The 25897-nt window shown below is 43.1% G+C and overlaps 2 protein-coding genes across 3 annotated transcripts in view; one reads left to right on the top strand and one right to left on the bottom strand.

Moving 5' to 3' along the window:
• The window catches only part of lrba (LPS-responsive vesicle trafficking, beach and anchor containing), a 180744-nt gene that overhangs the window by 47240 nt on the left and 107607 nt on the right, over positions 1-25897 (bottom strand). For both annotated transcript variants that reach the window (XM_061086902.1, XM_061086894.1), the window contains 6 exons: positions 25466-25609; positions 23443-23579; positions 3444-3561; positions 3161-3263; positions 1467-1582; positions 1220-1332 (listed from right to left, as the gene is read on the bottom strand). In XM_061086902.1, coding sequence (XP_060942885.1) covers positions 1220-1332; positions 1467-1582; positions 3161-3263; positions 3444-3561; positions 23443-23579; positions 25466-25609 — 731 coding nt within the window. The remainder of the gene's footprint in view (positions 1-1219; positions 1333-1466; positions 1583-3160; positions 3264-3443; positions 3562-23442; positions 23580-25465; positions 25610-25897) is intronic.
• Positions 20843-21922, top strand: mab21l2 (mab-21-like 2). The gene has a single exon (XM_061066712.1). It carries the CDS (start codon positions 20843-20845, stop codon positions 21920-21922), a length of 1080 nt encoding a protein of 359 aa, XP_060922695.1.

Here is a 25897-nt window from a genome sequence, read left to right as displayed (position 1 = left end):
ATCTATGTATTTTTTTTAGCTTTTTATTGATTTTCTTGTGTCCAAAATCTAATGATGATTATCCAATCAAATCTGATCTCAAAACAAACTAAAAGTGACAGGTCCTTATTTCATCCTCCCACAGGCGCAAGTACCAACACGCCCAGATCACCACAGCTCTTTACATTTATTAATCCAATTCCACTTTTGCTCTAAATACATCCTCACTGTAATCTGTTTCCTGTCCCATCACTAGATGAGTGCCTCGCCCTGCATGAACATGGACGCCCCCCCGAGACCTGAACAAAATGCCCTCAAGTGCAACTCTGAAATGCATTTCCTCCGACGTACCCCCTGTCCATTAACACATGCCTTTTTGTTGCCGGGGCTGATTTATTCAGTCATTTCGGTTCCAGCAGCGAGACAGTCGCTCAATCATCTCACTCTCCAACTAATCCTCTGTCCTCCCACCGCTGGACACCATTACGCACAACTGAACTGCAGTCCAACTAGCAGAGCTGGAAAGCTTCGGAGTCATCAGCTTTTTTCTCTGCTCGTGTAAGGGAGGGAGTCCATGGAAGTAAATAATTGGACGTCTACATCGAATATGGGGGAGAGTCATTTTAAGCCATTTCAGCAGTGTGAGTGTGTGTATTTATCTGCCAGGGAGCATCTCCTGGCAGGTTTCATTGTTTTATGCTCAATCACTTGAGGCCTGGAGCTACCAGGAAGTATTACTTCACTTCCTGGGGCGCTGCAGAAGGTCAAACGTGAAAGCATTAAACTATGAATTTTCCGTTGTGGACAGAAAATGATTAAATTTGCTTTAACTGCAGCAGGGCAGGATTTAATTAAACCAACATAAGTCAACAGCTTCAGATACAATAAGATATACGGGATGATGCCAACAATATACAAATCAATAGTTAAAGGTACCTACAAAAACATCGACATAAAAACTTTAAGTTAAAGTTTAATCCTCTACTTAAATACATAAGTGGTGGAATGAGCAGGACATTGCTACACCTGTGTAAAGATAGCAATCATCCACCAGAGACCGAGGAGCTGGATCACTTAACAAAGATCAATGGCAATTACACGGCAACTAAATGGACTTTAGGTGCAACACACACATCCATATGTTCCAATGCATCTTAACTGTCCTCCCCCTCCCTCCTTGCAATTAGTAAAAAAATAGGCTCCTAAAGGACGAGGGGAGGATTTGCCACGAGTGCATTACCTTAGACAGATCTCTGAAGTTGCTGGGCAGCGTGAGGTCAAGTTCTTCTGAGTCATAGTTGGTGATAACCCACGGGAAGACCGGGTACTGGTTTAAGTCGTTGAAGGTGCGACCTGGTGGAAGGAGAGGAAATCAAATACGAGAAAGTTTCCAAATAACTTCTGTTTGTGTGAATGTTCATCTATTAAAAGGTTTGTACTGCAGATTTCATGAACAACATTTAGAGGTGCGTGGGTGGTGTGCTCACCGGAGATGGTGTTGAGGAAGATGAGGTACTCGAAGTTGGAGATCTCCCGCCGTTGCCAGCGCTGAGTCATGTTGGACGCTTTGAAAAGCTGCTTTGGTGTTGCCAGGGAGATTCGCCTACAACAGAGAGGGAGTGGTATTTAAAAGAGCTGTCGTGGTGACTTTTGGAAACAAAGGCTTTATTAGACTTCAGCGATACAAATGTCATTCAATGAAAAATCGATTGAAGTTACAGCCTCTGTAATTAAGAAGATAAATATGCAATGAATTGGGTCGAACACACATTTATTTGTGCACGTGCACACACACACACACACATACATACAAGGCCCCATTACATGATATATGTTATAGGACAAAAACAAATGACCCCCAATCCAATTAAAACAAAAGAAAATGATGGAATTAATCACTGTCAGGGTGTGAGATTATAGTCATTAGGTCTGTGAAAGGTGAGAATACGACTTTCCAAACACGAGCATACCACAACACACACTTTGTGTTCCTTAGGTTTTAACACTGTAGCGTCACTAAACAACAATGAGCATTAATGTAGCTCCTTATATCTTATGTAGATTACATCAAAACTAAATACAAACATTTAAAGAGGAGAGAAAAGTATGTGAAACAGTTCAAACGTTGTTTTAAAGAGTAGGATTACATCAAGTGGAGTGAAATGGGATTGAGTGCATGTTGTGATATGGCATTTCATGGATAGGACATGAATTTATGCTGTAGTAGCTGTCGAAGTGTGTGTGATTGTGTGTTAGTGTATGTGTGTGTGTGTACGGAGCTGGCCTGTACAGCTGTCCTGAGGTCATACAGGCAAGGTGTCCCTGGCCTGCAAACCAGCTTGATTAATGAGCCCATTGCGTCACACACACACACACACACACACACACACACACACACACACACACACACACACACACACACACACACACACACACACACACACACACACACACACACACACACACACACACACACACACACACACACACACACACACCCACACACACACCCACACACACACCCACACACACACCCACACACACACCCACACCCTCATGTCCCTCAAATCCCTCGAAATACAGATTTATATTTGATCATGTCTAGAAATCAGTGCTCTAATCTTGAGGGTGGCATTTAAACTCTTCAGATTTAACCTTAAAATATCTGCAGTCACCGTGTTTATGAATTACACCTTCATGCCAATCGTGTTTTGTATAAAACATTATCGAGTTATGCAAAACTGCTCTTTTACCACCGTACAACACACCACTTGATTAAATATGCCACTGAAAGCAGCACAACACCTCCTGTGAATTTGCCTGCAGTCAACTTTGCACTGGATGCCCTGATGCAGAGCAGATATAATCAGGCAGGGCTGAGGGAAAGGGAGTGGGGGGGTGGTTGAGCCCCGCAGGCCTACAAGCAACTATTTGCTTCACACTGATGGAAATAAATAAATGAACTGAACTTTGTTTGTGTGAAGCCAATTACGTTTTGGGAGGCAATTATGTAGGTGTGGAGAGAGTGGGAGGGACCAAGCCATGTGTGCACGGGATGGAAAGGGAGGGAGGGGGAGAAAAGGTCTGGTCAGAGCTCTGAAATCTATTCAAAACCTTCATGTTCTCTACTCCAACATCACACCACAGAAGAAGAGCGATAGTCTATGTCTCTGTGTCCCACCTGGTCTGTGGAAGGCCGAAGTTCGTGCCCACCCCAACACGAGGAAGACTGTTGACCACCTTCTTCACGGTGGCAGCATCTGGGAAGTTGAGCATGACTGCAGCTGTAGAGAGACACAGAGAAAAACATGGCTTTAATATGGATTATTTTCATATTCTTCTATCTGTCATGAATTCATGCTATTGAAAACAGTTGTTTGAAAACTGAATATATGCGAATTTATCCCTCACGGTTCCAATACTGAGATCAAGCTGTTATTATGTAATTGTGGGTTCTGTCTTACTTCTGTTGGCCATGAAGATTTCCAGAGCAGTGTTTTGAAGTAGGTAGCGTCTGGAAAAGATAGCCCGGATCTCTGTGAACAGCCATTTTCCATGCAGGCCTTCTGTGTAGGCTAGAATCTGGAGAGACACAGAGAGAGGAAAAAACATTTTTTAAAAAGAAACAAACCAGGAGCGATCAGGAGGAAAAAGGAAGGGAGGAGGACAAGAGGAGCAAACAGGAGGCTATGTTAGCTCATTTTTCAAACAGTGACGGCATGACGGCCTCAACAGGACGATTAATGTCTTATATTGATCAGCCTCAATGAAAAAGAGATTCCTTCAGCAGGAGAATGGGGCCTATTCAGCTGGAGGGAGTGAGGGAAATGCTTAGTTCACTAAAAGATAATCTATATTACAGCACACAGGTGGAGATGAACATCAGAAAATTACAATAAATACAAGCAACAGAAACAAACGGCGTTAATGTGCAGAGATGCTCGGGGATAAGCCCATTTCATGTTAAACATCTGATTAGAGTGTTATTCTTCTTTCCTCTGAGGTAACTGTCAGAGGGGTCACCCGATATTACGTTAGCTACAGCCCGCGATTTAAAAATGCTTGGATGAACTGAGCTTAATCTGTCCCTGTGGAGACTGCGGTGGTTGTCAGAGTGACTTGTTCTGACGCTTGTCACCGGGCCTGACAGACCCAGATGCTCGGCTCTGCCCCCGTGAGTCGTCCTCCTCCTAATCCAGCATTTAGATTCGCTCCTAACCTATTTAGCACTGCTTTGTTAACTAGGCGCTTGTTTCCCCCTCTGCGTTGGATTCAAAGGCGCCGGCTGACAGGGGGCGTACAGGGGATATGGTGGAAAGGTAAAAGGGACACTTTAGGTTGTCGGAGCACGGTTTGGAGTTTGCGTTATTAATCAGAAATATTCAAATGCGACCTGGTAACTTGGGTTGAGTGTTAAGTTAAAGGAGCTCATTAAAGGCAGGGGACAGCAGAGCGGACCAGCTGAGACCTTTAGCTGGGGACAGCCTCTGCCGCGCTGTGTCTCCGAGGAATAAAACCTGTCTGCATCACAGACTCACTTCAAACCCTCTGGAGTTCAATTAAATGTGGATTAGTGGCTTGGAGAAGCCGGCCGCGGCTGAATCCGCCAAACTCCTCTCTTCCTCCTGAACAGGAGCTCCAGACGAACACCAGTCACCTTCAGACTGCAGCAGGAGGCCCGTCACAAAGATGGTGGCTCAGCACTTTTTAATGATTAAAGAAAATAATATTTCATAATACAACCTAATATATTTTGAAGAAAGCTAATGAAATTGTTTATGTAAGAAATGTTAATTTCAGATGTACAGGAAAGTAGTATTCTGATGCCCACTCACAATTTTAAATGAACAGTTAAACGTTTTGAGAAATACACTTACTCATGAAGAGTTATAGATGAAGATTGTATATTTTTAACAAGATCTTGAGCATCTCACCTTTATTAACATGACAGGAAGCTTAAAACAGATACTGCAGAAGAACCTAAGGCCCTGCAGTCTTGACATCTACCACTCTTGGTAGTAGTCTTTATGCTAAGCTAAGTTAGCTGGCAGCTAGCGTTAACATCATACTAAACAGACAGACTTGGGAGAGATATTTCCCAATGAACATAGTGTAGCTATACGATCATATTGGTTCCTGTTTTTAGTTCAAACAAATCTTTCACGTTAAAAACATTTCCGCATACGATGAGATTGAGTTTGATGACAAAAGAGCTGCGATCATTTTTCTCTGCTGACAGACATGATGGTTATCAAGAGTAAAAACCCTGCAGAGATACCAGTGCATGTCATCCTCCACCAAAGAGATTTCTATCCTTCAATTGTGGAGTAAAAAAATGTGCTGATCAAAAATGAAATTACTGTCGTCAGGTGTGTGATAAGTAGACGCTCAGTGAGTGACCCTTCACCTCCAAAAGGGAGTGGTTGACCCATTTCACCCCCCTCTTAGAACTCATACTGGATGTCAAGAAGACGCCGAGGGCTGAAGTGATGGAGTTGCCGTCCGTGATTCCACAGATAGATATGACAGAAGCAGCCAGATATCATTTTTTTTCCCCCGGACCAATGAATCTTGCTGGAAGCTGTAAATGGCTCTCTGTGCTGCTGAGGCCTTTTCTCTCGTAGATGAAGCAGCTGAGCGGTTAGCAGGAGCAGTGACAAGCCTCAGTCACGTAAACACTCAACTGCTCTCACTACGTCTGGACAAATTACAACGGTGCAGCGGTTATTGTCCAGACCGGAGTTATGGCTGCATCGGCTTCCTCTGTGATAAATGATGGAAGTGGATCAGTCAGGCTGAATGAGACAGAGATGCCAGACTATGCTAGGTCTGTTTCACCTTTGAAATATTAATATCTGAATTAAAAGATCGCTCCGTTTAAAAATAATACGATTGAAAATAATACGGCGAGATATGGGAACATCTGATAGATCTGCAGCTTACATGTCAACGCGACTGGCTCGAGTATCATGCACCGTTTTATTGATGTTTCATGTCAAGCGGAACAATATCCATGGATTCGGGTCTGGCGAGTCCCGAGATCAATTTCAAAGCGTCACGCGAGAGGACGCAGCCAAACAGAAAACAAAGGAACCAGTCCTGATTGCCGCTGCTGTTTCCCTCGGTCTCTCCCTCCACATCTCTCCCGCCTCCTCCTCTCTCTCTCTCTCTCTCTCTCAACCTGTTTGTGCGCCGGGCCGTTGCTCATTTCTGAAGCACTGTCGTTTGTCTCTGTCAGACGCCCAAAAGGCAGCAGAATGAAGAGGGACACATGAAGAGGGGACGGGTGACTGTGGCTACGGTGTGTAACCACAACCGCACACACACACACACGAGCACACACAAAGCGTCACCACTGAATCTTGCAGACAAGTCCTTTCCTTCTCTCTCTCCCTCTCTTTGCAAACCCAATCTCCTACAGCAACCTTTTGCGGAAACACAGGTACAATCAAGTGGATCATAGCGACAGATTACAATTTAATTGAAACTGCACTGAATTAGGGAAGAGTTGGGAGAGCAACAAACCAACAATCAGCAGCGAGGTTCAAGACAGATGAGGCTTTCAAGTGACTTGGCTGCCTGGTAGCCTGAGTGGGGGTGTGTTCTGGGGCTGATAAGACCCTTCAGCAGAAGGGGACAGAAGCCACTGCCAGTTGAAAAAAAAAAGTGAATCCATATTTGTCCCAAAATATGAAAAAAAGTCTCATTTAAAGATCAATTATGTTTGAAACAAATGTTTAAAACTGTACATAAAGGGTGTGAGATAAGGCACGATATGCATATTTGCTTGTTCTGTGTAATGTGTACTTGAAGGAAAATGAGGTGATTGAAGTGCAATTTGTTGCCTGTTATTAAGTATTTCCGCATGGCTGCCTCAGTTAAAGGATAATGGATGAGGGATTTATTATTACCTTTTGGTCAAATGAAGTGGTGTGGGAGATAAGGTGATGAAATTAATGAGCGGGAGGAAGAGAGGTGATCCATCAACATCAAAACAGAGGCGAGGGACAAGCGGTTCTGGGAGAACTTGATAGAATTCATACAAAAAAACTAAATGGGAAAAGAAAAAAACCTGTGGACTTATCAGCATGGAGAGTCTATTATTGCTTTTCATTTTCCAGCTGCTTTCCACTACCCACTCCTTCACATCCCACTCCACACTTACACACATGTCACTAAATGTGCATCACGTGCATGCAAACAATGCAGAGGTTGCAAATCCTGACTTTTACTGCTTAGACGTCCATTTTTTCCTTGTTTAAAAGTCACATGTGAATACCGCTGCATAGAGCTGCATCTGGGCTATTCAGGATTTGGTTTTCCCTCACTGACTGACTACAGAGGAGGCTGTCTGCAATAAAAAACAAAAAGGAGTTCCAGCGGACCGAGATTTTTAATGCTGCAGCAAATGAGAAAGAAAGCCCAGACAAACACAAGCTGACATTTAAGAGCTCATCTGGTGCATCCACAAAAATATTTGATCTTATATCTCTTACAATTCGACTCCCTACTTCTCCTGGTTCCTTATCCATATTTCTGTTTGCCCCCCCCCCCCCCGGAGATCCTCTGTTCCACCCCGGTAAACGAGGCCTTGTCACCCCCCCATCAGCAAATGAGTTCATCGGACTAACGAGCAAGCAGAGGACCTCGACCCGCTAACAAGGATCTGTTGGCTGCCGGAGCCTCTGGACCAATCAGGAGCCTCATCACCACTGACACAAAGCCTCCCCGAGCCCTCTGGAGCCAATTAAGACAGATTTTGCTTTTGCGATTGAGTGATAGCCAGAGAGAGAAAAACAAAAAAACATGGAGAAAAGGGAGTAGGAGTACTGTAGGTTTACTGGAAAGAAATAAAAACAAATGCACGGGCGTATTTCTGTGTTGCAGGATTTTTTGACAGAGGTCTACACTTCCACCAGGAGAACACTGGAAAACTTTTCAAGAGGAAAACAATGGTGATCAAAAGAAGTTGGAATCATATGACCTCAAGACAGTGCAGCCACATGACTCGACTTTCACACTCCAGCAGTTATCCTCAAGCCTCCATGGCTCTGCACAGCTCTGCTTTATGCAACTGGCTCAGTGCATGGATGTTGAACTGTGGGAGTTGTGTAGCTGTGCAAGCAAAGGGGAAATATAAAAACCTATAATATAAGGGTGACGTGTCAAACACTTCAAACCAAAGAGTTGACTTAAAAGTTCAACACTTTAAGAGGTAACCGCCAAACTACCTAACAGTATAGTATAAACATGAACGTCAATTTTTAAATGTTGAGTTTTTTATCAATTGCAGGAATGAAATGAGCCTTTGAACATATTTTTGAATCGTTCATCTTGTATCTTAAACAAATATAATACTTTAATTGGACAGAGACAAGCTAGTGGTTTACTCAATGGCTTTATGCTAAGCTACACAAACCAACTGCTGGCTGAACATTCATATTGAACAGATACAAACAACATCTGTATCAATTGACTAATCTTACATTCAGGAAAACAATGAAAATGTGAATTATCCAAAATGAACAACACTTCAACGTTATTTCTTTTGGCAAATTTAACAAAAACAAACGACTTAGCAGCTGAATCATATCATCTTATATCCATGGAGTGTATGTATAAGAAAAAAGTGACATTGCACATGCTTCAGCATCAGTAGTCAAGACCATTTGTGTCCAGCGATATTGAGAGGGACAATTGTTTTAGCCTCATGTAACTAATTCAAGATGTAATCACTGGTCACAGGTAAAGCACTATTTGCCTCGGGGGAAGTAAAACAAACTACAAGGTCACAAAATAATAAACACAACTGAGAAGCTGCGCTGGAGTGTGAGAGAATTAAAGCAAAATAAACAAGCCCAGCTTGCAGCGAGCGTAAGGCTGTGAAGCCTGAAGGCTCAAAGCATTCAGTCCCAAACGTCGCCCAGTAAGAGTTAGCACTCCCTGAAGAAAGTCCCCTTTGAAAAGATCTCTGGGGCCACTTAGTCTGAATTTAGCCTAATAAGGATTAAACCCCTTTCTGGCCCTTTTCAATGTTTGCTAACTGGTTAGCCTTTTCTCCTTCCCTTTCCTTGACGGCTTAGCCCTTTTAAAGCGGGAACAAAAAGAAAGGTCTTGTGTGGATTTAGAGAAATGCTGCAGTGGTTTTTGGGGTTAATTGGTAGAGAACTGAGGTCTTCAGTGCATTAACTCATTAGACATTCAGCCTTTGGGCATAAGCTATCAGGGTGAAATCCTTAGAAGGGCCCTGAGATAATAGGATACCAAAGTGGCCACATGGAAACACCAATACATAAACAAGGATTTGGAAATTAGAGTTTAAACACAACTCATAACCTCAGAAAACAAGTCAACTTGACATATTTGGAACTCGGAATTTTAGCAAATTACACACATATAGCATTCAGGAAAAAATCAAAGGACATTAAACAGCCCCAAATGTTTGTTTTTTTAAATATTCAAGGTCAGCTCTTCCTTTTGTTGCCCTTCACAGCTTGTGACTGGGACCACAAAGGGCAGATTTGGTGGCTCAAATGTGATGAGGAACAAAGGAGGGATAAGGCCAGATAAATGAGGAGAAGAGGGGGCGAGAGATGCAGCAGACGAAAATCCTCTCTGCCGTCCATGCTTTATCACAGTGCAGGTTTAAAACCCTCATCGGTAAACTTCCACCTTCAAATATTGACTGGATTCTTCTTCTGAGTGAGCCAATTCATTTGACGACATTAAAAGTGCAACAAAAATCCGCCGTTAAAGATAAAGGTCAGCTTTGTATTAGGATGTAGTGGATAGAAAGTGCATGTCTCACAGCAGCAGCCTCATATTATGCCTCGGGGGCATCGCTGCACCTGTTGAGATCGGACTGAAGAGCTTAAATGCGTTCCTTGATTAGTCATGCTCATCAGTAAACACCTGCACGTTGGGGACAAAGTGAAAAGGTGTGTATGCTTCTCATCCTCGAATCAGAAAATCAAGGAGACAGCCAAGAGTTACCGCTGAGGCACAGGAGCTGTTTAAGACTCAGTGCTATTGGCCCTCTGCTCCCTATAATCTGCCGTGGTAAAACATCAGACAGGTTAGGATCGCTGACCGACTCCTATCGCATTCTCTCCGCTCTCCCTCATTCCCCCATTTTGCTATTTAGTGATGGATAGGCCTTTTTTTCGGGGTTGGTGCGAGGCTTCGCTGAAGTAAATTCTTTTCTAATCCGGCTATTGTCACCAGCTTAAGTGGGTGTGGGGTGAAAAGTATACCCCACTTTAAGGAATTTAAGGTTGGTTGTCCGGAGCGAAAAGAAGAGAGAGAGAATGGGACTCGTATAAAGGACCGAGCTGTGGAGACCAGGGAATCTGAAGGTGACTCAAATGGAGCTACAGGTTTATCAGTGGTAGGCATTTTGAGAGCTGCAACTGCAATAGAGTAAATTGAATTTAAAGGCATCTTCCGTAGAAAATGAGCAGAAGATGTTCTTCACCAAGACAGAGGGAATCGCATTGATTGTTATTTATGTATAACAATTACTATTGCAAAAACTGGCTCATTATCTCTGCTCTCGGGTCTCATATTAACACAGCACTTAGGGCTTACAGCTATAGCAGGTAATTCTAACAGCAGTTGTACCACATTTCCAAATTGAGTTTAGAGGAAACTGGTTTCAGGTAATATGCTAATTAAAAATCGGATTGAGCTGCAGAAAACCCTGAAGTCTCTCAATTCATTCAAAAAGACTTATTCACTATTGACTTGTAACTGCTTTTCTTAATGTACAACTATTTTAACATATATGTGAGGTTACCTGTTAAATTGTGCATGTTTACTTATATGTATAGGCCTCTCTTGAAAAAGAGATTACAATTTCAACAGACTACCTTGTTTAAATAAAGGAAAACACAAAACAATGTTCTCACTATATGACAGAAGAGTTAATTTTCTTCTATGTTAAAATCGTTTTTTTGGTGTATATTTATCAAGGGTCTTGGGGTAAGGTGTTTCATATGATGTACAGAGTATAAATAACTGGATTTTGAGGTGATATCATAGATGACAGGAAATAAGGTTGTAGACTTATTCGGTGGAGTAAGCCGCTAAAATAGCTTTTGACCCATCAGCTCAAACACAGTTATCATCCATTTGGAATCCGGCTAAAGCCACCTGACAAATCAAAGTCAAATATTTTCTCTCCATGTTGCTTATTTTGTATCTTCTGAAAACTAAGGGAGAAGAAATCTGTCTCTTAAAATGCAGCTGGAAGATGAGGCTGGAAAACGATGCTGATGAAGGCGGAGAGACTGAACAATAACCATGAAGGTGCGAGTCAGAGAGCTTAAAGATGCTAAAACACCCGGTAGAGGGGAACGGTTCAGTCGTTGATAATTATCTGCGGGTTGTTTACAGGAGCCTTGTTAAAAACTTTGATTAGCACAGCTTCACAGACAATCCAATAACTATTGAAAGAGGTTCATACGTTTTACAATGTAATTTAACTTGGCCACAGCATTTCATTAATATACAGATTGAATACGACTGTGATTGCCAGAGTGAAACTGATTTAACCTGAGCCATTAAACAAATGGGAATGAAAATCCATGGTGCAGGAAAGAAAAGTGCATCATGTTTTTTTCTTGAGATGTTGAGGTAACAGGATGAATAACTAGCAGCTTGCAGAAGTCGCCAACACCAAACAAAACCCATTCATCTTCCTGGTTTAACTCTGGAGTATGAATGATAATCTGGGTTTGAGAGTGGTTTTGTATTCACGCTGCATCTTTAATCTACAGTCTTTCTGCTGCGGATCAGGAGGAAAAGCTCTGTTGTGCTGATGTCGGCTGGAAACGAGCCGTGGATGAGTATGTCATCTGCAGAATGTCCCTGTGGAGGTGCCATTTCAACCAGACTGGATGGGTCATTAACCATAATGGCTATAGAGGCACCAGAATTCAGCAATGTTACATTCTGCTCTCCAGCACATCACATGTCTTTACACACGGTACTCATCAACGCTATCCGCTTGCTTCATGAAAATAAATATAGCTGCGTAGAATACTTCCCTCAAGGAATTATCAGCTATAATTAATATCATGACCCAGTCGAACATGTTCCTTTGTATTTATGAGATATGAAAAATACAGATGAAAAGAAGCTGGAGAACTGATGGTTACTCGAAGTCTATGACATGTGGATTTAGTTTTATCATCTGAATTGCAGCACAGACCTTCCTGACAAAGCAGGACCACATTTACAATTCCGATTTCAAATGTGCTGCGCTGGACATCGATCCTTCAATCGCAGCCGAGTATCTCTCTGACCTCCGCTGAATAACGGAGGCTCTGGTGAACAGCAGGTACACAGGTGCTGATTGTAATATCAGTAGCCTACCAGGCAGACTGGCATCCATAAACAGGCCTATCCATCAGGCTGGTGTGTTGCATTTGACACGTGTGTCAAAGGCAGACGAAGAGAATAAATGATGGAGAGAGGGGATCAATCAAAGGAAGGGAGGGGAGGCACCTGCCCCCTGACTGGCCCAGTCAAGCCCAGAGATGTAGCATGATGGAGGGGCTAGGCTCAGGTGCAAAGAGGGGGCAGCAGCTCTTTGTCTGGAGGTGTTTGGTTAAGTGTGAGTCAGGTCGCAGCCACAGTGGTCTGTGGTTTTGTCAAGGTCCAAAGTCAGGTCACCTACAGGGAGCTGGAGAGGGGCCGAGCATGTTCATTTGTGATGGGGCAGTTGTGTGTGTGTGTCTGTGTGCGTGTGTGTGTGTGTGTAAGGGGAAAGCAATTGGAAGGGAGACATTAGTCATCATTAGGGGGCGATGACACTGTCGCTAATGTTTTGTATGTGAATCACCAATGTGGCAACCGTCTTTCCTCAACCTGTCCTACCTGGTTACCACTCACCACAGGCATTCATCAGCCTATTAAGAATAAACTATGGGCATAAATATCAGATTTTAACATGACCAAGAATTTACTGTTACGCTAGTGGTTATGTGAGACTGCTAAAATCAAAAAGCATGGTGTGCTAAAGAAGAATAAAAAAAATTTGAAAATATTGTCTTAATGACATTGCTATTATTAGGGAAGTATACGTGTTCAAAACCATCTTGACAGAGCATTGTTAGCGTGCAATTTTTTTTTATCTCATCCAAACACAAAATAGTTTTTTTTGGAATGTTGTTAGTTAGAGATTTTGCTAATAATCTACAGTTTTGAACAAATTCAAATTTTGACATGGTATTGGTGCTAGATAGAAAGTTAAGGGTTGACCAAAGATCTGGCTCATCGTCCTCAGGGAGGAATGAATGCTTTTACTACATTACATAACAATCTATCATGCCAGTTGTTGAGGTCGGTCAGTCAAAGCCACGAAATGTCAACCTCACGGTGACGCTACCGAAAAAGATGCCAAAGGAATCCCAATTCATCCTCTGAGGAGCATGAATGTCTGAACTTAATTTCATGACAATTAATCCAAGAGTTGTTGAGGCAAAAAAATCAAACATGGCGCTAGAGGAAATGTCTAAGGATCACCCAGCTCACTAGGATTAACATTTTTGGAGACCAACATTTTGACCATCTGACCGACAAATCAATGTTGCCATCCTCAAGATACTGTGCTTGAATGTATAAAAAACTACAAAAGGAATACCAAGAAATAAGCATCTTAAATTCTGTCATTATAAGGCCCTTGATCTCTTGGTCTTGACACTGGCCATAATCAAAAAATGTCAGCGAGTGGAAGAGATATGGGCTGTGAGCATAAGTAGGAGCAAGTATCTTTAGATGCTTTGAAGCTCATCATTAACGAGTCTTCTTTCATGACTCTTAAACACCCCACATCTGGCTCGGGGACCGCCGACTTTATCCGTACAGCATGAGTTCATCAACCCCTCCAACAACTGGAGACACTATATATATAACAACCATATCGATGTGTTTTGAGGCTCAAAGGGGAGAAGAACCAGAAGTGGAGTGCACTTTGCGTGAGAGGCAGAAGAAGTAAAGGACACTGAAGACAGTAACAAGGCTTTACTGTTCTACTGGGAAACAGAAATACACTTCAGGAAGCTTTAAACATTTATTTGGCCTTATCTCCTCTAATTGGCTTAAATCATCCGTAATTGTTTGCACGTGTCTTTATGGCCAGCAGCTCCCGAGGTCCGGACAGAGACTCGCCATGAGTCGCCAGGCAGAGCTAGAGAAGCAGTGTGATAATAATTGGGTTTACTGATGACTGGACAAGCCAAAGTGCACCACGAGGGAGAGTTTGAGATGAAACTGAACCTGGACGTTGAAGATTCGAGGACGCTGGACATTCCGAAAGGGCCACAGAGCGGCTGTGGGGCTAACAAGTCCCGTCTCTGGTAAGGAAACACTTCCTGTCCTCTAGGTGCTATAGTCACTGTACCTGGAAAGCAGGGGAGGCTCGGACAGTGCAAGAGTGAGGGAATGAAAAGGAGGAAGGTCATCCCAGCCCATCACTCTGCTGGCTGTTGTTGTAGTGTGCCCGAACGATTTATTGACCATCCCAGGATGCACTCTGTCAGAGCCGACGAGGGGAGCGGAGGCGCAACTGCAGAAGAAGGGAGCACGGGAGGCAAGGAGGCCAATATGAATGAGTGAGAGTGAGGGAATCCGTTTCCTTGGGCTCATTGATAATGACATACCTGCTTGGGCTGTCCATTGGTCCTGTAGCACACACTACTTAGGCTCTAACTGGAAAATCAATAGGCTCCTCTCTCAGAGACCTCTTGCTGCCACGGCTCTTTGTGATTGGCAGCTGCAGCCGAAGGTCGTCCCTGGTGACCATGAGAGTTTGGCGGAGCGAGCAGGAGGACGGGGGGGGAGGGGTGCAGCCCCAGCAGTTTGACACTTTGGGGAGAGCTTAACGATATGAAACCGGTCGTTACATAGCACCAGGGTCTTTTCTTTTTCTTTTTGACTAAGTGACCAACCATTCGTCCACTCCAGTGAACCCCGGGTAGCCGTCACCACCCCACTAATTAGAGGTACCAATGACTTCTCAATGGGGGGGGTTTATCATTGCATAGTCCAAGGTTGGACATTGACCTTTGGACAAAATGGACTGGTGTTTTTTACACTACACTTTTCTGCTTGGTCTTTGAAACTTTTGGAAACACAGCATGGGTATCTGAAGGATTGAGGATAAACACCACAGCCCTACAGATGCAAATGTGAGAGAGCGACTGGTCAGTCAGTGGTCAGGCGATGGACGTATTCCATTGACCTCAAAATGATATAGTGTTAACAGTGACTGTGACGTCATCAGGGAGTGTGACTCATTTCATTTGGCCATGTCGACACCGTCATCCCTCGTGTTTGTTTTCAGTCTGCCGAGAACTGAATACCCATCGCAAGAATGTAGAACGCAGAGGCCGGGGTTGTGCCAAGTTAAAACCGACTGATGATGCTATGCAGCAGCCGGGCAGGATAGATACACTGGCACGGAAGTGATTAATTATTGAGGTATGACCAAGACACCGACTTAATGTTTGAAGAAAAGAGAATTAAGAGTCAAATTGTCAGTTAACACAGTGACACAAGGTCCAGCCTTGTACCAGGTTTTTATGTTAGAGTGAGTGTTCACATGCTGAGAAGATCACACCAGGGGGAATACTTAACATGCTGTTTGGATTGAGGTGCTCTAATTTCTTATATCGCGTTATCTTTGGTTTTAAAGAAGGTGCACTTCTTTTACAATGTATATGAATGTGACATATTGCTAGTTTCATTGCAGGATTATGAAGCTGCTCCAATTTAATTAAATAAATTGCTTCCTCTAATGACCTGAGGCTAAAATACATGATTTTTATAAAATATGTCAGAGTGATAATTTCATTCACTTCTGCATCCTAAATACTTTGTGTCTCTGTAGCATGCAAGTTCACACAATATATTATTGTTGACAGTGCAAACTTTATGTTGCTGGTACAGAATTAAGTGTTTTCCAAATTTCAACTACTTTTTTAATTAATAGATTTTAATGTCCCTGATAGTATTTTGAATAATACATTTGAATTTTTTACATGGTTAATGTACCCCATACTCAAAAAACGTTTTCTATGCCACAGGAATAATTTATAATACACTCAGAATGTGATACGGCTCTAAGGCAGGGTAACAAATATCATCCAATCAGGTTTTCGCAGACATTTCCTTTAACCAATCTGCTGCAAGTAAAGTGAATTTCACTTCCTCATTCATGCAATAGTAGCAGTCTCCAGGATCGGCTCTGCAACGATGACTCCACATGCAATATTAATGATTTGTGCCGAAACACAGAGAGGGCTCTCCTAAACACACACAGGCAAACACACATCTGCTGTGTGACTTCATCAGTTCTTCTCTCTGCCGAGCAGATGCAGGGGCCTGCCAGGCAATTAGTTGCCTGCGAGGATTTTCTTTGAGTCCTCTATGGAGGCAGCAGCTGCGTCCACCCGGGTTCGGGAGACAGCGAGAAAATGTGTGAACACGAGCATCAAAAAGGTGCTCGGCTCACATGTGTGCTGATGTTGGTCTCTGTGCACATGTGCATGTCGGTGTGTGTTGTGAGGCAAGGAGCCACTTTTCCTGCAGCTATCAGGTTTCCAGAGGGAGGAAAAAAGGGGGAGAAAAAAGGAGCACTACAGAGCAACGCCGAGCCTTGACATCCCCCCTCCCTTATCACTCACTTAGAAGTAAAAAGCGCAATAACTCCAACAGACACGAGGAAGAAACTTTTGTGAATCCTGTTGCAAAACAAAGACGTTTTCTCCGACTGCCGTCTTCAAAAAGACGCCTGAACGTTCAGAGACGTCTTTGCATGAACCGTTTGACTGTGTGTGCTTCTGTCGTAAAGGAATACAAATGTAAAGGCAGTCTGTGGAGTATACTGTAAACTGGTACTTCAGATTGAAGACTCAACAAGTAGATGAGCCAAAAAAAGTGTTAATTTACAACGAAAATCCAACTTAAGTGCAAAGATTTTAAGACATTCAATAAAGAAGCTCCTTCCCAAATATATTTAAAATGAATGGCCTCGACAAATTATGTCTTAGAGGTTGTTCTTCTATTTGTAAACTTTGTTATAAATATCGTATCGTGTAAACAGTGCAGAGGAAAGTAAAGGAAAAAGGAGAAGAAGGCTGAGACAGTGGGAAAGAAAGACAGAGCGAGGACAGAAGTGGAGAGAGGGGGAAAAAAAAGGAGAAGCAATGAGGTTACTCATCAGCTGGCAGAGATTTGCAGCAGGCATGGACACTGTTTTGTGCTGGGGGGGGGGGGGATCAGTGTGGAGTCGTCACACAGGCTGTGATCAAAGAGCTCCCTGACAGGCTCCTGATCTTCTCTCCAGTCGAGTAGAAACCAGAGGGAAACTCTTTAGGAACCACAGATAATTCTGAATGTTCACGGGACATAAAGGGCACACAGAAGTAGCAAGGCTGGACGGACGAGAAGTGATTGAGTGACAATCTGTTGGCCACTTTCCTTATAGATTTATACATTACACTGAAGATTCTGCACAATAAAAAGTATAATAGAAATAAACGTAGCGCTAATAAAGGTTAATGCTAAAAACAAGGCTGCTAAAGTTGTTGCTAGCTGTGTTGACCATTATATACGCAGAATGCCCACAAGGTGAATGCTCATATTGTGAGTTACGGTTAACCTTTCCACATCCACTGCCAAAATAAAAGCGATTTAATTCAAATTCAATTGACTTACAACATCTTACACTAAAATTAAAATAAAAACCACCATGCGGTTTGATAAGAGAGTGGATTCCTAACGTCGTTCTAAAAGCTTTGGGTTGTCATATATTTTACAAAGCTACAGTTAGAACGCCCTTCATAATATTTGGACACTTGCTCTCCAAGTAGGGTCGATTAATCTCTGGAGCTGTGAGCTTGATAATAAACAGTCACCATGCAATCATCAGCCAGACTCTCTCTCTTTTTTTTTTAACCTCATTTACTTTTCTCTGCTTCTATCTATTCCCAAATTCCACAGCCACATTAGTGTAACTATTGCTTTGCTTGAATATGATGTGAAGGGAAGGAATGTCAACACTCAGTTTAACGTTCAGTTTTGATTTCATAATAAATCAAGGGTTGCCAAGTCAACTGTTGCTTTTCTCTACTGTTGGTTCTCAGAGGAATTTCTGGATGTACATAGTGGGTTCATTTTGCAGCTTCCATCAAATGCAAATGTCATGACGCACCAGCAAATGAAACTTACTAATCTGTCCACTTGAATCGTTTGTTAATCCATAAATTGATGATTAAGTAATTAATTAATTTGCCACTAATCCTCTCGACTGTGACCAAAGTTAATTTAACTCAGGACAAGAACAATACCGTAAGTATCTTGCAGCATTTGGCCAATACATTAATAACATATATGCCGTTTTTGATTCTTTTGTACAGTTAAATCTGTGTGTTTTAACTTGTGCATTTAGAATTTTGAATAGAGCTTCATTTAGGTTGAGATGAGCTCAAATACCAAGCAGGACACTTTCACTTCAAATCAAACTAAATAACAAATTCATAGAATTTAATCGTGAGTTACTTCACACTTCCCAAAAGGCTCATCGGCCCTCATCGGTGGAAAAAGGCTACTTGATGAACTCCAGAGGGATATGGCAAACTATAGCAGGGCTATTAATCTTCTATTAACCTTTTTCTGATGTTTATGTGTGCAACTTATTTCAGAATCCAATGCAAAGTTGGTCGCTTCATATCAGTAAATGTGTTTCTGGAAACCATTTATAAACCAAAATAGTTTCATTAGGTTTAGTGTGTTTTTAACATTTTATCTGAACTTAACCCAAGAATGTACAACTTTTTTATTTCTTGAGTCTTTGAAACAATATAGATATTATGCATCTTTAGGAATAGAAAATATATTGACATTTTCCACTCAATGCATATTTAAGTTCAACTATTGGCCTTATTGTCTGAGATGCACTTTTACATTAGGACCTTCAATAAAACAACACAGTCGGATTATTAGTGTAATTAATTCTCTAAAATTATTGGAATGATTGGAATATTCTTGTCTCCATGAATAAATTACTCAGGTGAAAGAGTTTGTTCAGAAAAGAGTTTTAAAAGTTTGAAGATTTAAGTTAGAACACGTATTGAGTTGATTCACAAAAGCTTTTAAAGACGTTGGACTAAACGGTCGCGAAAAAAGGCGCAGTTAAGTGAATGTTTACGCTAATGACCGAATAAGTGGAGATGTAAAGATTATATTAAAAAAAAATTCAGACGGATCTTCTTTTCTTTTTTAACGCAGAATGGTGTTTTTCCAACATGCTGAGAAAATCTAAAATGTGTCCCTCACTCCTGCGTCTTGTCTGCGTGGGGGTGAAAAAGAGGAGTAATGGCTTCTTTAGTCCTCAACGTGAAGTCCGGGTGACAAGATGACTTCAATTACAACCTCACTGAGCCTCATGCGTGAATTATTCAGCATGGACACGATTCACGGTGATTTAACGTGTGTTTTTTAAAGTGTTTTTTTTTTTTAGATTGATGCCAGAGTCAAACGTTTTACGTCAGCTCCTGTGTTTAGATATATAAATATCTGGAGCAAAAATTATCAATACACTTCAAATAAATTGACCAGTTTGAAGGAGGATGAGTGCAGCTGTGACCACGGGTTTTTCTAAGTCTGCAGCTGCAGGTGCACACGAAGAATGAACTGTGTTTACTGGTTAAACAATAAACAAGGGTGTAAACAGTATTTAATGTGGATTTAAAAAATAATTCAAATCGATTGGAAAATAGAATAAAGAGGGATTTTAGTGGATCTTAAAGGAAGACAGTAGGAAAAAGAGAAAGACATAATAGGCTACTGGTTTACATATTTTTTTTACTTTTAATTTAATTTACAAACTGTGTGATCCGCTTACAAATCTTTATCAGAAAAAGTTAAATTCGAATAAACAAACAGGTTTTTAAGATTAAAGCCAACACGCGTCATTGATTTATTTTTACACGGAAACCAGGGCAAGCCGAGAGTAAAACGTTGTCAAAATAAAACATCTATAATTACCGAGCCTTGCGAATAACAACAAAGATGCACAAGAGAAGCAGAAGCAGGAGACTTATCTGCAGAAGTCTCTAAAGTTAAAGGCTGTCACTCACACTGTCTCTACAGTAATCCTCAACACGCACCAGGAGGAACTGCGCGTAAAGACGGACCCACACACACACACACACACACACAAAAGATGCTTTACTGCAGCCGGAGAGTCCGCTGGCATCAGCCCGTGAAAAGGTTTGTGTTTCCCTGCGTGGACCCGAGGAGCAGATCTCCTGCACCGGAGATCTCCTGCAGGAGCCCCTCGTCCCCCTCGTCCCCCTCCGGCTCCTCTGATTGGCTGCTCGCACTGACAGCTCCGCACATGATTGCAGGAGGAGAAGCCCGACCCCCTTCCCCTCGTCCTGGAGGAGCCATTCATAAACTACACGAGTGCAGGCTCACAGCTGAGTGAGGACGAGAAAGTGAGCAGGGGGCCGCCAGAGCAAGGAGGACCAGAGAGAGAAGGGATGAGTGGTCGCAGATGCTGATCGAGCCTTTAGGTCCTGCAGCCCGGGACCCGGATCATTACGCACCGGCTGGATATGAACCCATCTAGCTGCTGCGTCGCATCCCTAATATCCGTTTCCTCCTCCTCACACTGACGTCCATCCGCTGCAAAAAGGCAACGAGCAGGAACAGAAAGAAAAAAAAAAAACTTTTTGATTACTCATTTTTTTTTTTTCCTGCACGGTGAAGCGTCTGCCTCCGGCTGAAGCGGTCAGCATTGGATCCGTCAACTTACTGCGACCCCCCGGTGTACAGCCCGGACCTCTGCCCCAACATGATCGCGACCCAGGCGAAGCTGGTGTACCAGCTCAACAAATACTACAACGAGAGGTGCCAGGCTCGCAAAGCGGCCATTGCGAAGACCATCCGAGAGGTCTGTAAGGTGGTGTCGGATGTCCTGAAGGAGGTGGAGGTGCAGGAGCCCCGCTTCATCAGCTCCCTCAGCGAGATCGACGCCCGCTTCGAGGGGATGGAGGTCATCTCGCCCAACGAGTTCGAGGTGGTCCTGTACCTCAACCAGATGGGGGTCTTCAACTTCGTGGACGACGGGTCTCTCCCGGGCTGCGCGGTGCTGAAGCTGAGCGACGGCCGCAAGAGGAGCATGTCTCTGTGGGTGGAGTTCATCACCGCCTCCGGGTACCTCTCCGCCCGCAAGATCCGCTCCCGGTTCCAGACCCTGGTGGCCCAGGCCGTGGATAAGTGCAGCTACCGCGACGTGGTGAAGATGGTGGCGGACACCAGCGAGGTCAGGCTACGGATCCGGGAGAGGTACGTGGTGCAGATCACCCCCGCCTTCAAGTGCACTGGGATTTGGCCTCGAAGCGCCGCTCAGTGGCCCATGCCCCACATCCCCTGGCCCGGGCCGAACCGGGTCGCAGAGGTCAAAGCCGAGGGGTTCAACCTCCTGTCCAAGGAGTGCTACTCGCTCACAGGGAAGCAGAGCTCTGCAGAGAGCGACGCGTGGGTCCTGCAGTTCAGCGAGGCCGAGAACAGGCTGCTGATGGCCGGCTGCAGGAAGAAGTCTCTGTCCATCCTGAAGACCCTGAGGGACCGACACCTGGAGCTGCCCGGCATGCCCCTCAACAACTACCACATGAAGACCCTGCTGCTGTACGAGTGCGAGAAGCACCCGAGAGAGACCGACTGGGACGAGTCCTGCCTCGGAGACCGGCTGAACGGCATCCTGCTGCAGCTCATATCCTGTCTGCAGTGCCGCAGATGTCCCCACTACTTCTTGCCAAACTTGGACTTGTTTCAGGGAAAGCCTCACTCGGCCCTGGAGGCTGCTGCGAAGCAGACATGGAGACTAGCGAGAGAAATCCTCACCAACGCCAAGAGTTTGGACAAATTATAGAGCGATTGGGGAGAAAAGAGCCGAGAGACATTTTGGGATAAAACTTCAGAGAAGGACAAAGATGATTCTCCAAGCAATGTGAAAAAAAAACTATAAAAAAAAATTCAGAAACAAAATAATGCAGAATGCAAAAACATCAACAAAACCCCCCCTTTTTAAGAAAAAGAAAATGGATGAATTGGGCCACTGCCAGAGAGAAGGTGAAGGTACATTTTCAGACAAATGTAAGAACTTTTTAGTTGTCTTCTTTAAATGTTTTCACAAAGTGAAGAAACGTTTATTTAAATATATGCACAAAAAATCGTTAAGTGAAAGAATAAAAAATGTAGCGTGCCAAGTTCCATTTTTTTCATTATGTGACTTTAAGAAAAAAAGAAATGTTAATAAAAATGTTGCAAATTAACTTACAACTTGGCCTCGTGTCTGGACGTGTTGTGACAGGTGAGGCTAAAAGACGGTGCATTTTATTTTGTTATTGTCCAACGGAAATAATCACTAATTTAGTTGTTTTCTAAAGAGAAAAGAAAAATGTAAACAGTAGGAAAAGTAGCACATTTTTTTAAAGGAGGAATTTGCACAGCCCGACTTCAGGCCGTTTGTTATTTTAACAGTGAGTCACCGGCTCAGAAGGATTTTAGAAAGGGTGTAAATCAGACTCATGTTAATATACGGGAGCATCTCTGCTGTGTGTTAAGAGGCCTGCAGCTGAAGTGAAGCCCTCGTCTGATTAATGCGGGAGAAACCAGATTAAACACTTTATCTTACACTCGACAACTTCACATTCTAACTTTATTCCATACGACAGAAAAAACACATTCAAATAAATTCTGAAGATATTGAAAAAGCACATTTTCGCACACGTTATAAAATCCTGGAGCGTTCAGGTGCAACAACCAACTGTGGGTCAACAGAGCTCTGCAGTCAACATGGAGTTTACTAGTGACAGTGTTGTAAGCAGAGCACAACAATTGTGCGTAATTTAATTTTTGTAATCTACTTACAGTGAAACAAATTTGCTGGAGGGCGAAATATCATCATGGAGGCCTTATACATTTTATTTAGCTAATTTAACTAATTATTAGAAAAAAACTGTAATTTCGTGCAACACACCACGAAAACAATACGCGTAATTCCCGCGGTTTTATATTAACTTCCCCAATTATCGATTTAGAAGAAAAACAAACCAATTTCACGTTCAATGAAAATATTGTAAAAAAATAAATGTATTCTGACATCACGCCTCAGGAACATTTCCCCCCCTACGTGAATTCAAACTCAGCCATATTGTAACTTCAACCGCAGGCTGACGAGATATGGAATCCTCGACAAACTTAGAAGCAGAACCAATACTATAAATGCTTCAAATATATTTTTTTAATATATATTACTATTGTAGAGAGGCCTGTAACACGTGCTCCATTCAAACGTGAAGCTTGCATGTAGCCTCCCCATGCATGAGAGGGTGGGGGGGCTGTTAAGTGACAGTTTGGGACGTGGTCGGTGGAGCTCGGGTCTCTTACCTTAGGATCGATGGCCTTGAAGCTGGGCTCGTCCTCCTCCACCTCGAAGTAGAGCTCGGAGGCGGTGATGGACAGAGTTCCTCTCACCACCGCGGCCGGAGCCACCAGCTGAGCGCCGGTGCTCAAGTTCACTGAGCCTGGGAGAGTCACACACACACGGACACACACATGATACACACATACACAATATAGTGGCTTTAAAATAAAAAAAACACCCAATGTAAAGCTACACGTATAAAAGCTAAAATGGATGAATGGAAATTACGCACGAAATGTAGCAGCAATTTGAGCGTAATTTTTTAAGTAGTGTATCTCAACAGATTTGAGAGATTGTGTATATTAAACTATTTTTCTATTCGTGCTGCAGAATTATTAAATATTTCGGCTATACTTCACAAACTGCACAACGTGTAGCATCCCCTCCTTTAAACTAATGCGCAATTATGTCTGCGTTCAGGATAAGCTAATAAACATGGGAACTGTAAATGGCTGCACATCCCGATGGCTCCTAAAATAAAACAAGCAAGTATCCGGGTCTATAATACTCAAAATAAATACCGTAAAACTTTAAAGACATACTTGTCAAAAAAAAGCGCATGTCCGTCAGAATCAATTGATCCGAAGCTCTGTTTAATCTTGCATCAATCTTAATTTATGCCAGTATGACAATGCGAGGCCGGCTCATGGGAGCAGTGGGGGGGGGCAAACACATTCGAGCCATTGTGTTTGCAGATGTTGCAGCCGGGAGACGAGGCTCCGGAGCCGGCTCTGATTTCCCTCAGCTCCCTCCTCACTCCGGAGCACAGATACAGATTCAGCACTGACATGTTATCCGTGGGTTGAAATAACATTTTTATTCAAAAGACATTCAATTAGCCTCCACCTGGATCAGACAGCTGCTTAAGAGGAGAGGCTCAGTCAATTCCCACAGTACACACACACGTACACACACACACACACACACACACACACACACACACACACACACACACACACACACACACACACACACACACACACACACACACACACACACACACACACACACACACACACACACACACACACACACACACACACACACACACACACTTCACTTTATTAGACAGGATTCAACGTTTAATCCCGTTGTCAGCCACACTTGCGTTATTCTAATATAGCAGCCTGAGCCTCATTAATGCATATCAGTCCGCGGAGCTCTGTCACTGCTTCGTGGGGGGAAACGCGGATTATACGCAGCAATCCGATTAGCGGACTATATGATATTTAATTTAAAATGATTTAAACAAGAAAAAAGCAACAAAGGATCCGCTGCATCTTGAGGTGGATACACAATTCATGTGAGGCTGTGCTGCAGCTGCATGATCAGATTCGTGCACATGGGGGGGTGGGGGGGGATTTTTATTCAGGCAATGGTGCTTTTCTTAAAATCAGATAATGTCCCATTTCTGGGTGAGCAGTATCCTGGGATAAACTCTGCTACTGCTGGGTTTAGAAAAAATGTTTACAGAGTTGCTACTCAGGCCTGTGTGAGTGTGTGAGTGTGTGTGTGTGTGTGAGTATAAGTGTGTGTGTGTGTGTGTGTCTGTGTGTGTGTGTAGCAGACCTGCATTGGCAGAGACAGAAAACTGGAGATCTGTGTTTTCAACTGCCTTTACAAGGCGCTGGTGCCATAATGGAAAAAGGTGTCCCTACATATAATGCTGTGTAGTAAGAAAGTGCTACACGGTCATTAAACGCCTAATTTCCTTTTTTTTATAGGGGGCTCAGCAAGAATCCAACAATGAATCTCAGGGATTGAAAAACAGGGTTTGGGTTATAACAGCTAAACTGCAACTTGGGAAAATGAGTTACAGCAAGAAACCAGGAAACTATACAACTGAGCTGCTGCAGCAACACAACCCAAATGAAAGTTACATTAAGCTTGTTTCTTTCCATCCTTTGAGCTGCAGGGCACAAACCACACAGTGAAATGTGTTGGGGGGGGGGGGGGAGGCGAGGAGGATGAGCTCCTTTTCTTTACCTGCTAGATTCTCCAGGTCCTTCTCGTCCAGGCTGGACAGAGTGTCATCGTCTCCGTCGAGCGACGCCTCACTCTCGGAGTTCTGATGTCCCAGGGTGTGACTCCTGATGGACTGCTTGCCTTTGAGAATATCCTCCTCGGGCGCTAGAGGGGAAAGGGAGGAGGTGGGGGGGCTTTCTTTTATTATATCTTTAATATTTCAACCCATAGGATTAAATACAGTGTTTCAGGTATTTGATCTTTTACTGGTACCAAGCACAAAATACAACAATTGTGAGTAATCACTGCAAACAGGAAAACAAGAGGAATGAAATGTTGTTATCACTTTATGTTGCAGATTTGACAACTTTTCTAAAAAAGGGTTATTAGATTTTTTGCTCTTTCTTCATCTAAACAACGGCTATTAGTGCTTGGTGATAAAAATAACAAAAC

The sequence above is a fragment of the Limanda limanda genome, chromosome 2 (assembly GCF_963576545.1).
Source record: "Limanda limanda chromosome 2, fLimLim1.1, whole genome shotgun sequence".
In the NCBI taxonomy this organism is placed as follows: domain Eukaryota; kingdom Metazoa; phylum Chordata; class Actinopteri; order Pleuronectiformes; family Pleuronectidae; genus Limanda; species Limanda limanda.
This window is presented reverse-complemented; position numbering and strand designations above follow the sequence as displayed.

What these genes read in the sequence shown, in the direction of transcription:
- mab21l2 (XM_061066712.1), top strand. Translation starts at nt 20,843, where the DNA reads ATGATCGCGACCCAGGCGAAGCTGGTGTACCAGCTCAACAAATACTAC.